At 36.6% G+C, this 13451-nt stretch overlaps 1 protein-coding gene across 8 annotated transcripts; it reads right to left on the bottom strand.

Moving 5' to 3' along the window:
* Positions 1-7954: 7954 nt before the first annotated feature.
* Positions 7955-12351, bottom strand: RSH2 (RELA/SPOT homolog 2). Of its 8 annotated transcripts, XR_013680766.1 has the most exons (15): positions 11568-12351; positions 11271-11471; positions 10957-11139; positions 10779-10840; positions 10387-10519; positions 10071-10226; positions 9758-9958; positions 9615-9681; positions 9184-9530; positions 8930-9024; positions 8735-8847; positions 8598-8653; positions 8463-8505; positions 8076-8180; positions 7955-7987 (listed from the first exon to the last, which is right to left on the bottom strand). XR_013680766.1 is itself a non-coding variant. In XM_078991280.1 (14 exons), exons 10-13 carry the CDS (start codon positions 9019-9021, stop codon positions 8470-8472), a joined length of 297 nt encoding a protein of 98 aa, XP_078847406.1. In that variant the 5' UTR covers positions 9022-9024; positions 9184-9530; positions 9615-9681; positions 9758-9958; positions 10071-10226; positions 10387-10519; positions 10779-10840; positions 10957-11139; positions 11271-11471; positions 11568-12351; the 3' UTR covers positions 8189-8397; positions 8463-8469. The 8 variants fall into 8 exon arrangements, 2 of the variants coding, with proteins under 2 accessions (XP_078847406.1, XP_078847405.1); XM_078991280.1 differs by lacking the exons at positions 7955-7987; positions 8076-8180 and adding an exon at positions 8189-8397; XR_013680764.1 differs by lacking the exons at positions 7955-7987; positions 8076-8180; positions 8463-8505; positions 8598-8653; positions 8735-8847 and having other exon boundaries at positions 8949-9024.
* Positions 12352-13451: the final 1100 nt, after the last annotated feature.

Raw genomic sequence — 13451 nt, 5'->3', positions numbered from 1 at the left:
ACGTATACTACAACTTGGTTAAGATTAATCATTATAAATAATCTTCCATTAAAAACCCATTTTTGACGCTCATTGTCTCTAAATTGACTAGCCCAGATCTGCGGGCGTTACATCTGGTCCATCCGATCATAATAGCCATACAACCTGTTGCCACCGAAGCCAATGTGAAAAGTGAATGCTACTAGAATAATTGTAGCCTTACATCATGCCTGGTCTCCAACGACCTACCATTTCCTGATTCCAATCATGTTGTGGTCTATCCACAATCTTGCGAACTGGCCCACCCTGGCCTAATCCCCTAAAAGAATTCGTGAATTCTACGTGTCATAACGCAGTATTATAACACTTCCCACACTATCTGATATTAGTGAATAATATGGGTACCCCCACAGTATTACAACACTTTTGCCCTAGCACAACCGCGACCCGATGCCTTACCCTTATTCTATCAATTCGAAAAACACAGAGTCGAGCACGCTCTTGACCGAACACCATAACAGAACTTAATTCATGATTGGAACCCCAACTTGTTTCCCCCAAATTTTGCTATCAAGCATCAAGAAGATGTAATTCACATGCTGAGAACTTTTACTGAACTCCCAACTCACAAAACCCTCAAGCCAAACAGCCACTTGGTCCTCCCTTCTCCTCGGTGGGGATGCGAAACTCATCCTAGTTTCATAACCACTCCTTCTCCTAAAGAACTGAATGATTCTCACCCACTTTGAATTGACTAAATTTCCCAAGCACATGAGAATTCGAGGATTTCCCAATCTCTCTTACCTTACAACGATCGACCCGATGACAACTAGTGCTCCATCACTAGCCAATCTCAACAATTACCCAACTCTTGGGATCCGGAAGAGTACTCTTGAGACCATAACTAGTATGGTAATCCAAACCACCTCCCATGATAACATAGCAATTCCTTGAGTTGTTATGCCGACGACTAAGAACCATAACTATGGGCATGTGTTGACGAATCTCTACTCTAATTTATATCCTCAGGGACTCATTGAACTGTAAATGACTTGAGACCACTCAAACGTACGATTCCTTGCACACATTCAATAATCAAACAACTCATGTAATTGACACCACCATCTCTGTCCTACCGTTCCTTTCCAAGCAACGATAGTTCCTTAAACCCAAAGTTCTTCCATAGGCAGATGTCGTTCATACCCGGACAGATGACAGGACCACTGAACCTTGGCTTCACTGGAGAACTACCGTGCTGATTCCTGGCCAAAAATTCTCCAAGCAATACTCTTGAATGGATCTCGACGAGGACCCGGTACGATAATGATACACGCGGAACCCACTCCACAAGATACGTCTATCTATAGGTTTCTCAAAGGATTTCTCGACATGCAGAATAGAATATAAAAATCCTTGATAACCCGGACTATATCATAGAACTGGCCCGAGATCTAGCTTATCCAAACTCAATCAAAATTCCAAAGCGATACATTTTCCTGATACCCACTTTGAAGTGGCAGAAGATGACATACCCGCGAACATCTGAAGAAATCCTAACCACCTCTTCCTGAGTTACCTCGATCAACCTGAGGACATGGTATAAAACTCCTTTTCGATCCTAATGACAAGAACTAACAATAGGATCCTCCTTCCTGAAGGATTCTAAGGATCCACAAGCTTTGGGCTCCAGATGAGCCCCTAACTACACCGCAACAAATCTGGTCCGAAAGGCCCCGATACGACTATTGAGAGCTCCAGAATCCCTTAATTGGATGAATTAAATACCACCAAGCTCCATTCCAAAACTCTGCGAGTAATCTCCGATGAGATGAACTTCCGCGATCGCGCATCGATCGGCCCAAGTGCTGCTCCTGAGCTGGAACTAGAATCTAAGTCCCATTCCAGTGCTCAATATGATACTGAACCGACATTTAAGAGATACAAATATACCTAAGAATCCTCATCCCACAACATTCCTAGATTCTCCAAGACTCTTCCCGATTCGAGTATGGATCCTACGCTTTCAATAGTACGAGCCGAATACTACCTTCCACGCCTATCTATACTCTCCTCAAGAATCATCCTAGATCTTCCAAGTCACCCTATAAAATTGATACCCTGAATTCTCGCTAACAACGCAACCAAATCCACTAAAGCATTTCCAAGGCTTTCTTAGGTTCTCGACCTCGCCTAGCCCTCAACTGCTGAAAGACTCCCACCAATATCAACTAACTACCTCATGGATATATTCACATGCAACAGAGATCAAATAATCCTTTGAGTAAAAGACTCAATCCTAGAATGGTTGGGCTTAGATAAGAGTTGTGCAATAGGGCCAACTCTATCACCCTGAGATTATCCAGTTTGTATCACATGTGACCTAGCATATTCACTTAGTATCTAACTCACATTGCTAAGAGTCCTACAAAACACAAAGAAAGCAACATTAGAACAATGGAAAAACTAATCAACATACTCTAATCAAGCCATTCCATTCAACTATCTGAACCATACTAACAAACAATTCCAAGAGCTTAAACAATCAGGCATAACCTAAAGAGGCCATCCTATCATTGACTGATCAATACTAGCATGTAGGTCTACAAGCTCATACAATAGATATACAGGGCATCCTTCCTAGATCCTTAGCCTTAATCTAGCATGCATTTCACATATTCACAATTCATATCATAACATAACATGTATGGGTATCTTGGGGAAAACTTACTTGAGCTCAACTGATTGCATGCATCACACTCATTGTTCTATTTCAAAATCCTTAATTTTAAATATTAGAAAAATTGTGTTCATTGTAAAAAATTTCTCAAACCCTCTATTTGAGTCTAGACACTCTCAAAAGTGTGTCCGAATCCCTCAAACCAAGGCTCTGATACCAACTTGTAACATCTCAAAATTCAGCACCAAAAATATCATTTTAAATATAACTAAAACACATTTGTAACTAGGGTTTTCACACATTGAAAAGAATTTTAAAATAAAATATTTATCAGAGTTAATTCCTGGAAATCACATATTGCGGAAAACATAGGTGTATGCGATATGATCGTCTCGAGCTCCTTTATTTGAAAACTATGTTGGGTTTCGAACACTATAACACTCCTATGGTGCACATGCAACCCTAAATTCTTTGGATCTATGTTTTCTCTAATTATACATGCATTTTATTTTTCCAAAGCATTCTCCCTATCTAGCATACAATTAAAGCTATATAACATAAAACTGTTGGTTTGGACGCTTACCTCTTGAGTAAGGTAGAGTTCTTGACCTTTGAAAGCTTTAGCACCTCAAGTGTGATGCCTATATTGGTTCACAAATACCATATGCAAGAGGAGGCTTGAGAGAATAGGTTAGCAAGCTCAAAATCATGTATCATTCTCTTGGAATGATGGAGTAATCGATTTTGGCTCTAAAGGGCCCTATTTATAGTGTTGCACATGCTAGGGTTACACTTTGTAAACCCTAATAACCCATGACTTTCTACATTCTCATGGTCCATTGGTTTAACCTCCATGGACTATCCATGGATTAGTTTAGCCCATAATCATGGATCATTGGCCCACACTATTAGAATCATTGAATTATATAATCAATCCCCATATATCTAATTAGTCTCTTTTGACCACAAAATTAATTCTAAATTAATTCTTGATCAATACTAATTAAATAATATGATTTCATTAATATATTATACTTGTAATACATTAATAAATCATAAATAACCTTATTCTCAAAAGTCGATCTTATTAAATTTAACTGGTGAAGGCAACCGAAAAAGGCTCATGCTACAATCTGCTCAAGTACATCCCAGTTATAGTTATGGGCCTAGACACCAAATCCAACAGTCTCCCACTTGGATAAGTCTAATAACTATAAATGCCAATGTACCTTTAGGATCCGACATAGCAATTGTAAGCTTTTAAAAGTCGTTGTCGAACTCTGACCTAGTTAGTGACTCGTCCTTTAGATAAGGGATCATATATTCCTATGTCCTAAAGATATCAGCTGGACAAATACATGGAACAATTAATATTTATTGTCCAACAGTTTGTTTCTCGATTTTCGATTCATTTGACATCGAACATAACTGAACACATCAGTTTAGTTATGATCGGGCCTGGCACATAAGTCAAAACAGAATCATCGAAGGGACCAAGATATTGCTTTTAATCCGCTTAGGATAAAAGGAACAAATAAAGTTTGACATTATATGGTTTGTACTAACTAATTATTAAATCATGCACAACGATATGTTTTATAACATCAAGTTACTGATGGTTTTTCGTATCATCAATGCACAACCAACTCGTAGTTAACAACTCATATATCTCGGTTTGAACACTATATGATATTATCGTCTCACGATCACTCATGATAAATTGCATGAAGTGATTCAAGTGAGCGCGGGTTGATCCAATACTCAAATCTTATATCAAAAGTACTCATGAATGGTGTAGCAACTGTTGCAATGCCTAACGCCTTAAACGAATTTACAAGCCAACTCATGCCAGCCTCGCTTCATACCTACTTCCAAAGTATGATCGATTGTGGATAGCTGGAATAATCTTATTATTCCGGAAATTAAAACATTCAAAGTGAAACACAAGAATAATACTAATTCTATATGGCCCTAAAACTTGTGAGCATAAATAAAACACTGTTTATTTAATCACCATATTAATTACTCATTATTCATTGTATAATGTTTCGATTGATCAACTTAATACTTGAATTAAAACAATAATTATCGCATGCTCCTAGCATGCACACTATGTTTACCTATGGCCCTTACTTTATGAAATAAATCAATTTGATTTCCAATTAACCTCATTTCACAATTCCAAATCTTCAAGTGTAAGAATACCAAATTCTTGCCACTATTATAGTGTGTTAGTTCTAAACTATGATACAAACATTCCTTTGGAGATTGTCAAGACAATTCCATGGAAATGAAGTCTCAAATTAAAAGGACATTCCTTTGAACATCCTTCTTAGCATTAAGGTTTCTAACTAACTCATATATTCTTGATATCCAACTCCTATTATGGAAACGTTTCCATAGTTGTCATATGACTATCCATTCTCAACAGAATACTATCTATTCAGAATTATATCAATATGGTTCATTCATTACTATACTCCCAACTATCCATAAGCAACCAATCCGTAGCGAACCTTAGATTGTCCTTGACAGTTGTTTAACCACTTTAGTCATATTCAGTTCTAGTCCATTTTCCCTCTTAATGCCCTAGGCATTTGGAAAATTAGAACACATGAATATTATAGCATATGCAATCGATCCAATACCCGAAGCATGTAGGACACGATTCATAATGTCGTACATAAAGACATGATACTTGATCAGTCTTTTTCTATAATATTTTTATTTGCCATGTTCTCAAAATTCGAAGTATGAAGAGGGATGCCGTAATCATAATCGAATTTTAAGAATGCAAATAACATTTCCATATATAGAATTTTCTTATGTCGAATCTTTTCAACATAACATTCATATATGTCTTTGACTAAATTTGATTAAAAAATCTCATTCTAAGGTTTTAGAATTGAAAAATGAAGTATAAGTTCCTCTCCCATAATTATAGCAAAACAACATTTTCAAACCCTGCAACTTTGCGAATTGAAAACTTTGTTTTCTATAATTAACATTGCTAACTTCTAACACTTACCATAATAATTATGCTCCCACTAGCATAGTAAATATTATCTTACCGGCATAACATTATGCTCACACTAGCTTTGACATGTATCTAAATCAACTAGACTTCTGGAAATCAATAGTTATTGACTTTCTTACCAAAGTTCAGATTTCTGATACAAGATGATTCGATAAGCCTTTATCTAAGCTTCTCAAAGTCATACAACTTTCCTTAGATAGCTCACACGTGTGTCTAAACTATTTCATAACTTACAACAATAAGTTCCGAATGTTTAGACCTTTTTGCCATTTCTCACAATTCGAACTATGAAGAGGGATGTCGTAGTTATGGAAACAATTTAGAACTCATATAAGTCATGTGCATAGTCAATTTTAACTGGAATGGGAACATAGAATATGTCAACTCGATAGGTAAGGAACCTCAAGTTGTGGGCTAGTGATTAACAATAGGTTTTATTCTTGATTAGTTCTTGAAACTTGTTAAGATCTTTAAAACTCCCACTGACCTCTTGACATATAGGATTCTCTTTGTCAAGAAACATTCCCTGACAACCAAATATTCAAGGGTTAGTGCGGTTCTTATCAAGACAAATACTTTTGACAATCGGTATAAGTTGATCTTTGTTTTATCCAAAACATTACAACTTACCAATTTCAAATGTACACAAGTAGAAAACATTTTACTCTACAGTTGTTGATATGTCACTCAATATACAATATTGGAGTATGACTCTAAGATTTAATTTTGGAACGAAGTATGAGTCATCTTAATTGATTTAACCATTTCAACAATTCCTGATCCTCTCCTTAGCCAAATAGATGCACTAAGTGTACTTAGAGGACCAAATTGTGATATGTTTTTCATAATCATTAAGATGATCATAAAACACGATACTCAACTACTCTCCCGTCTTTTCAGATTGGAGAAACTTTTATATTTTTGCTGACTTTGATTCTTCTTATTCGTTTTGCTATAAGTTGGGAATTTTCAATGACCCAGAATTATACTTAATCTTATAAGCATAACCATATTTACTAACTTTAGTAAACCATAACACTACTAGAAAAACAACCTTTTACGACGCTCATTGCGCGTCATAAAAGGCTCAGACGACGCGCAAATGCGCGTCAAGGAAGGCCCTGTCATAAAGAGAGACGACGCGCTTTTGCGCGTCCTCTATAGACGGCGCGCATTTACGACGCTCATTTACGACGCGCGTTTACGACATGCAATGCGTATCAAGGAAGGCCCTATCATAAAGAAAGACGACACGCATTCGCGCGTCGTAACCTTACGACGCGTGTGTTAATGACACGCAATGCGTATCAAGGAAGACCCTGTCAAGAACGGCCATGTCATAAATGAAGATGACAGACATTTTTGCGTATCGTAATTTTAAATGTTAAAAAAAAATATTATTTATAGATTTACTAATTTTCAAATTAAATTTTCATTTAATGTCTCATAACAAAAAATAAAATACTATATACAAAAAATACAATCCATTGCATAAAATTTAATATCATACAAATAATCGATCCTTAGAAAGATAAAACAAATCAATAGAAGTTGTTTTCTCCCTATACATGATTATTACATACTAAATAACAAACTTTATTTCATATTCATACATATGATTACATTATTCATTAAGAAAAACATATACCTACAGCTAGACTTGGAAGATCCATGTCAGTGTCTTTTGAATCAGAAGGATAACGATTTTGGAAATCGTAGAAGGATTGTGAAGGAAGTGGTGACAGAATTCCTCTAGGGTTTACAGAAATCTGCAAGGAGGACTATGGAGGAAAGAAGGAATAAAAAGAAACATGAAAACATAAAGATCATCAACTAGATAATAGAAGTCAAACCTTTGACCACTTCTTTAATGATACCATATAACAGATCCAAGTTCCATAAAGTTTCAAAACTGCATGAAAACATTATATAGGAGATTAACACATAACACTTAACAGTGTATCCTGTTAATTAAAATATGACATGTAAAATGTGGTTTACATGCAGTTGAGAATAAATAGGTCGTTTTCTAGTAACTTGAGAATATGCCAGTGGTAAAAAAAGTAATTGAGGATTACCTTCCTCAGAAAAGTGTAGTGTAGGGCTACATTGATAATCTCATGACAATGTATAGCATTATACTTACAAATTTTTACTAACCAGGACATTATATATATATATATATATATATATATATATATATATGTTGCTGTATAACCAACCTTATTCATTGCTGCCATTGCCTTGGTAGCACCTTTCATCCCAACAGCCACAGAAGAGTGTGCAGCTAATGCCTGGGAGAAGTTAAAACCATAGAAAGTCAATCATGTGGTATAATTTATTTATGACAAAAAAGAAACAAGTTGCCATTTGAAAATTTACCTGTGTATGTGTTGTTATGCCCCTCATTTGAGCCCGACTACTTTGTAGGTTGGCTATTTGTTGTCTAAGCCTCACCAATTGGCGTGCCAAAATCTTTGTTGATGCCTGCATAAACCAAATGTTAATGCACAAAAATTTCATCTTCTTATAATCAACAAAATTTCATCTTAATATTCTTATGCGTTGGTGTTAGTTCATATGGGCTCAAAAACAACCTGATTGGTATCGATTCACATGCAACATATATAACTTCATTAATCAACTCTAATTAATCAACAAATATATAACAACCCATTGTTTCACAAGCAGATAGCCTCCGAACCTGCACGTGAAAAATTACCAAAATGCCCCTGAGAGATTTATAGTAAACAAAATTATAAAACTTACCAACGTTTTATCCGACATCATTTTTCGCATCGAGTATGCCAGCCTGTAATTATGAGCAACATGATTTATATTTTATTAATCAGAAACTCATTTAAAAGAACTGGATTAATAATTATAAGAAAATGTTCAACTTACGTTAATGTGACAACTAATGGAAGTCCTTCTGGAACCGCAACAACAACAATCATGACCTAAAGATTCATCAAATTAGAAGAAGGGTAAAAAAGGAAACTTAATAAAAATACATGAAGTAAATACTAGTTGCTAAATACATTCTGCAATAGTGAAAATTTTGATTGCTCCATCAACAGCATCCCCAAGACTAGTTTTCCCAGCAATAAACTCCACTTGATCCTTATCGTCCTTTTTGTGTCCGGTAAAAAACCTAACAAACAAAATTTACCATTTTAAAAGCAAGAATGAGAGGTGAAATGACAATTATACCCATGCAAATTTGAATTAATTACCTTATGAGAAGGATGACAAGAACAGATATAGCCACCACACCTGGGGAGACGTTTACATCTGAATTCATTCTCCCCCCCCTGGGGAGATACATGCACTGCAGTATGCAGAGACCGTATAAAAAGAGAGTCAGAATTTGTGGGCATTGACAAAAAGAAGAGATAAGAAGGAAACGGCATGCATTACTCACACAAATATGAAAAGGTATACCTAATATCAGCAGCATACAAAAAAGTATAGTGAGATAGATCTTTACCTGATATCCGCCTGACTTTGGATTGACAATGTAATCGTCAAACTCGCCATCAATTGGTGTCCAAAGCCTGCGGAAGATGAACCAAACAACTTTTATTTATATTACACATCTGTCACTTATAAATTGAGTAAGAATTTTTTTTTCTTCTTGTCTGGGCATAATAAGTTTTAGCATGTAGTTATCCATTTTATGCTACTTATATAAAGTATAAACTTGTGTATGATATTTAGAAGACTGTAGCAACATTCGACAGTTTGTCCATGTAAAGTTCCACTTTTATCTCCAACAATTACTCTCAGTGCACGTGCATCATATACTTTATCAATGCTCACATCTTTACGATCCATCTGAGAGAAATATTAGCATAATCATCTACATAACTGAATCATGTATTCTTTCTAGGATTATTTATGGAGATCACTTATACCTACCTTACTATAGATGCTGTACAAACTTTTAAGGCGGCTAGATAAGGTTACCTCCATTCCAGGAACATAGCTGCATAGGTAAGAATGACAAGCACACCAGAGTTAAGGCAGGGTAAACAAGACTGAAGGCTGAAGATCTATCTCACATGATCTTACGAGGTTGATATAAACAACTCGCGTTCTAGTTCTTCCTCACAAACGACCAGAGATGCTAGGGCAATCCCAACATCCCTCACGACTTTTGGTTTTGTTTGGACCTCTGAGCATGACCCTAGATCTTGAATATATTTAATACGTTTTCTTCGATCAAGCAGGAGATCAAATGGAATAACAGCCTGCAAAAGATCCTGTGGGTTAAAAAAGGAGTCACCAATTCATATCCTAATTAAATATATCTAATGGAAAGTCAAACACCTAGTAGTGTATATATATAAGGGGAAGAAATGAGGGGGGAATTACCTTCATGCTGACTACGACATCTTCTGTTGATGCTTCATACTCAGGATTTGAGCTACTTTTGGCTGATAGTCTTCTCAGGTTGCCTACCCTGGTACTGCTGCTGCTGGGTGTCCACAAGGAGGCCAGGTCAGATCGCATTTGCTGGAAGATCTGAGGCTGCACACACTACAAGTATTAGTTGGAATCTTATTTTAGCACATGCAACATATGATTCGATCATTAGTTGCGTAGAATGAACACTTGAGATAAATATCATGCATTAGAACACATTCATGATTCATCACTAAATTAGCTTTATAGTGTAGAAACCACTGACCTGAAGAACAGCAAAACAGAGGTCTTCAAGTTCAGCTTTTAAAGCCCAATGGCCCAATCTGGAAGCAAGAGAGCACCAAATGACCAAAGTATCCTGTGCTACAGCTTTAGCCTTGCCCGAAGGTAGAGCATAACTGAAAGCAAAAGAGTGTAAACTGTAAGTTAAAGCATTGCAGTGAGTGAATAACTTATTGAATAGAGTGGTAAACCTCCCTTGACAAAAAAAAAAAGAATGAATTTTCTCTACTTTCCAAGACCTTTACCAACCAATGAACAAGAGAAGTAACAGTGAAATTAAAATCACTCGAGTTTGAAATGGAATTATCAGAAATATTTTTCTTGTCGGGATCATGCAATGCAAAGATTCATGGTAGATATGGAAACAAGTCATACATGGTTCTCATGTTGTGTATACGGTCTGCAAGCTTGATTAGCACCACACGTGGATCATCAACCTGTGCAATTTGATTAACTTCATTGACTGAACCTTTGGATTTAAGTACAAATTTATGGATGTTGCAAATACAAAGAGTCCAAAATCAACAAAATGTAGTCAATACATTATACTTACAAAAACACTTCGTTGTTTCTGGATATATGTTTGCTAATTTGCTATTATTTCAAAGTGGGATACAGATGAAGCATCTTTTGGAACTGCTCCTGCTGGGAAATGTATATGGATGTCCCGCCCTTCAAGCAGATTCCCTTCTCCTTCTCCACAACCCAGATTAAGCTTTGCTTCCCTTGCTCTTACCTAATAATAAAATTAAGTAAATAAACAAACACACACTTATATAGATAGCAATTGAAGAGGAGATACCCAAGTCAATGCAAAAGAAACAGTGTAACAGATTGCCCAAAAACAACAAAAACCACATTGCTTACCAATTTTAAAAAATAATGTGTATAGAAATAGAAAATAGGAGATATTGAAGGAGCTCGTGCTGCATTTCAGCTTTGTGATACTTCTGAATCTGATTTATCTTTCATTGAAACCCCAATAAAAGAGGCTAATATGTTACAGCCTCAGTTATCGAACTTGATAGATAAATTTCAACTTGCTAAAATTTGTTCAGAGCTTAAATACTTCACAATGGAGGACAAGAAAAAAAAATGGATTATAATATTCACGTATATATAATTAGAAGATATATAGAAAATTCGAATAAGCATCAATCGAACCTGTAGTTGCTGTCGGGACAATAGGAGAACAGGGAGAAGATGAAATGGAGATCACTTAGTCTTTTACGAAGAAGGACTAGCGCTTCCTCTGCTATTCCCCGACCCATTGGGCTCATCCGTACACTTTCCTCTCCGAGTCTCCGGTAGACTTCAACTATGAATCCGGTGTGAGAATACAGGGTTCTTGATTCCTAGGGTTATAAAAACTCGTAGAACCAAAATCCCCTATTTCCCAAAAATACATCTTCTCACATACCAAGGCGCTTTCCCTTGATCGTTTCTGAGCGTCAAAAACGGGGGACCATGTATTTGGGCTTTCTGCAAAAGATTGAAACAAAGGAATTTGAGGTCAGGTGAGCATGAGATCGTCAATGAGGAGAAGTGAGCAAGGGGTTGCCGGAAGGTTAGGCCAGGTTGCTGGATCGATGCTATAGAGCACTGAGTGAGCGAGTGTTTTGAGTCTTAAAAAAGCCCTAGAATTAATATCAATATCGGTTCGTGTGATTTTGTTATTCGACCCTTTTATGTTCGCCATCTCCCTCTTCCTTCTGCTCTGTTAGATGAAGAAAGGTGAAGTGAGATAGCAGTTGATGGTTTGCAGGGAAGATGGTTTGAGGTGTAATGGCACGATCTGGTGCTTCTAGATATATTGATGGTGGTTGTTGTTACGGTAGAGATATCAACAGTATCATTCTCTGAAGCGGCGGCCATGAAGACGAAGGCCCTAGGGATTTTTCTTGCTAGTTGGAAGAGGTGGGGGGTTTAATTTTTGGGATTCAATAGGTAGGTGAAATCCCGCCTTAAAAACGCGTGTTTCATTAAAATTATAAAGCAACACATTTAGAGGATGCACATTTTATGAAAGGCACCCTTCGCATTTCTTTTTTTTTTTTCTTTTCTAACACTAATTTTAGGGCACGCACAAATACGCGTCTACTTTCCTTCAAATTTTACAAAATTGACATTATTTTTTAGGGCACATACAAATGCGCGTCCTTTATCAGCGAGTGTCATTGTTTGCGCGTCATTAAAGGGCTATTTTCTAGTAGTGTAATGAATAGTCTTATCATTCTTTGTGGTGGACTTGACCAATGCACACAAATGTGTACACGATCCCTTAGTCCTTCATTTGACTCACATTTACATGTGAACAAGGAATTAGTCCTAATTTCCTAAAGATGAAGGTTCTCATACATAACAAAATACAAGTTGCATGATTCTAAGTTTTCATTCAATTGAAACTTGGGTTATGATATATAGGCTTAGACACCAAATCCAACAAATTGGAGGTACCTGAAACCAAAACTAAAATCGTAAGCACGAAGCTTAGTGAGTTCCCAATACCACATACCATTCATATTAACACACTGCCTAGAATATGTGGGTGTTGGCCGACCCCTTCAGTCACTTTCAACCAGATACTGTCTAGCATATAAGCACATAAATCACATACTATTATACATAACCATGCACCATACATATACCATAATCAATAAAGATGCTATGTGCCAAACATAGTCTTATCATTATGCCACGGCCCGCCACATGGTCTTTCTGATGGGATTTGAGCATTCTAACGCTTCCTAAGTGTACATGCAACCCTAATAACCTTGGATCTATGTTTGTCTAATTATCATGCAAAGTTGAATTCCAAGGTTATATTCCTATCTAGCATACATGGGGAACAATTTTTTAACTTGAATGATAGATAGAATAACTTACCTTGTTGTCGCTTATGTTCCTTGAAACCTTGTGAGCCTAGCACCTCAAGTGTGATGCCTCAAATGCTTCACACAACACCAAATGCTCTTGGAAAGACTTTTGAGAGAATGCACACTACTAGAAATCGGCCTAGCCCTCTTGTTTTACATGTGTAGCCGATTT

This window comes from Lactuca saligna, chromosome 4 (genome assembly GCF_052625555.1).
Source record: "Lactuca saligna cultivar CGN05327 chromosome 4, ASM5262555v1, whole genome shotgun sequence".
In the NCBI taxonomy this organism is placed as follows: domain Eukaryota; kingdom Viridiplantae; phylum Streptophyta; class Magnoliopsida; order Asterales; family Asteraceae; genus Lactuca; species Lactuca saligna.
The sequence above is the reverse complement of the archived record's forward strand: the minus strand, read 5'-3'. Positions and strand labels throughout refer to the sequence as shown.

Coding starts and splice junctions, on each gene's coding strand:
- RSH2 (XM_078991279.1), bottom strand. Junction 9,959..10,070: donor ATGTCGTAGTCAGCATGAAG/GTAATTCCCCCC, acceptor TTTAACCCACAG/GATCTTTTGCAGGCTGTTAT. Junction 9,682..9,767: donor GAGTTGTTTATATCAACCTC/GTAAGATCATGT, acceptor TTACCTATGCAG/CTATGTTCCTGGAATGGAGG.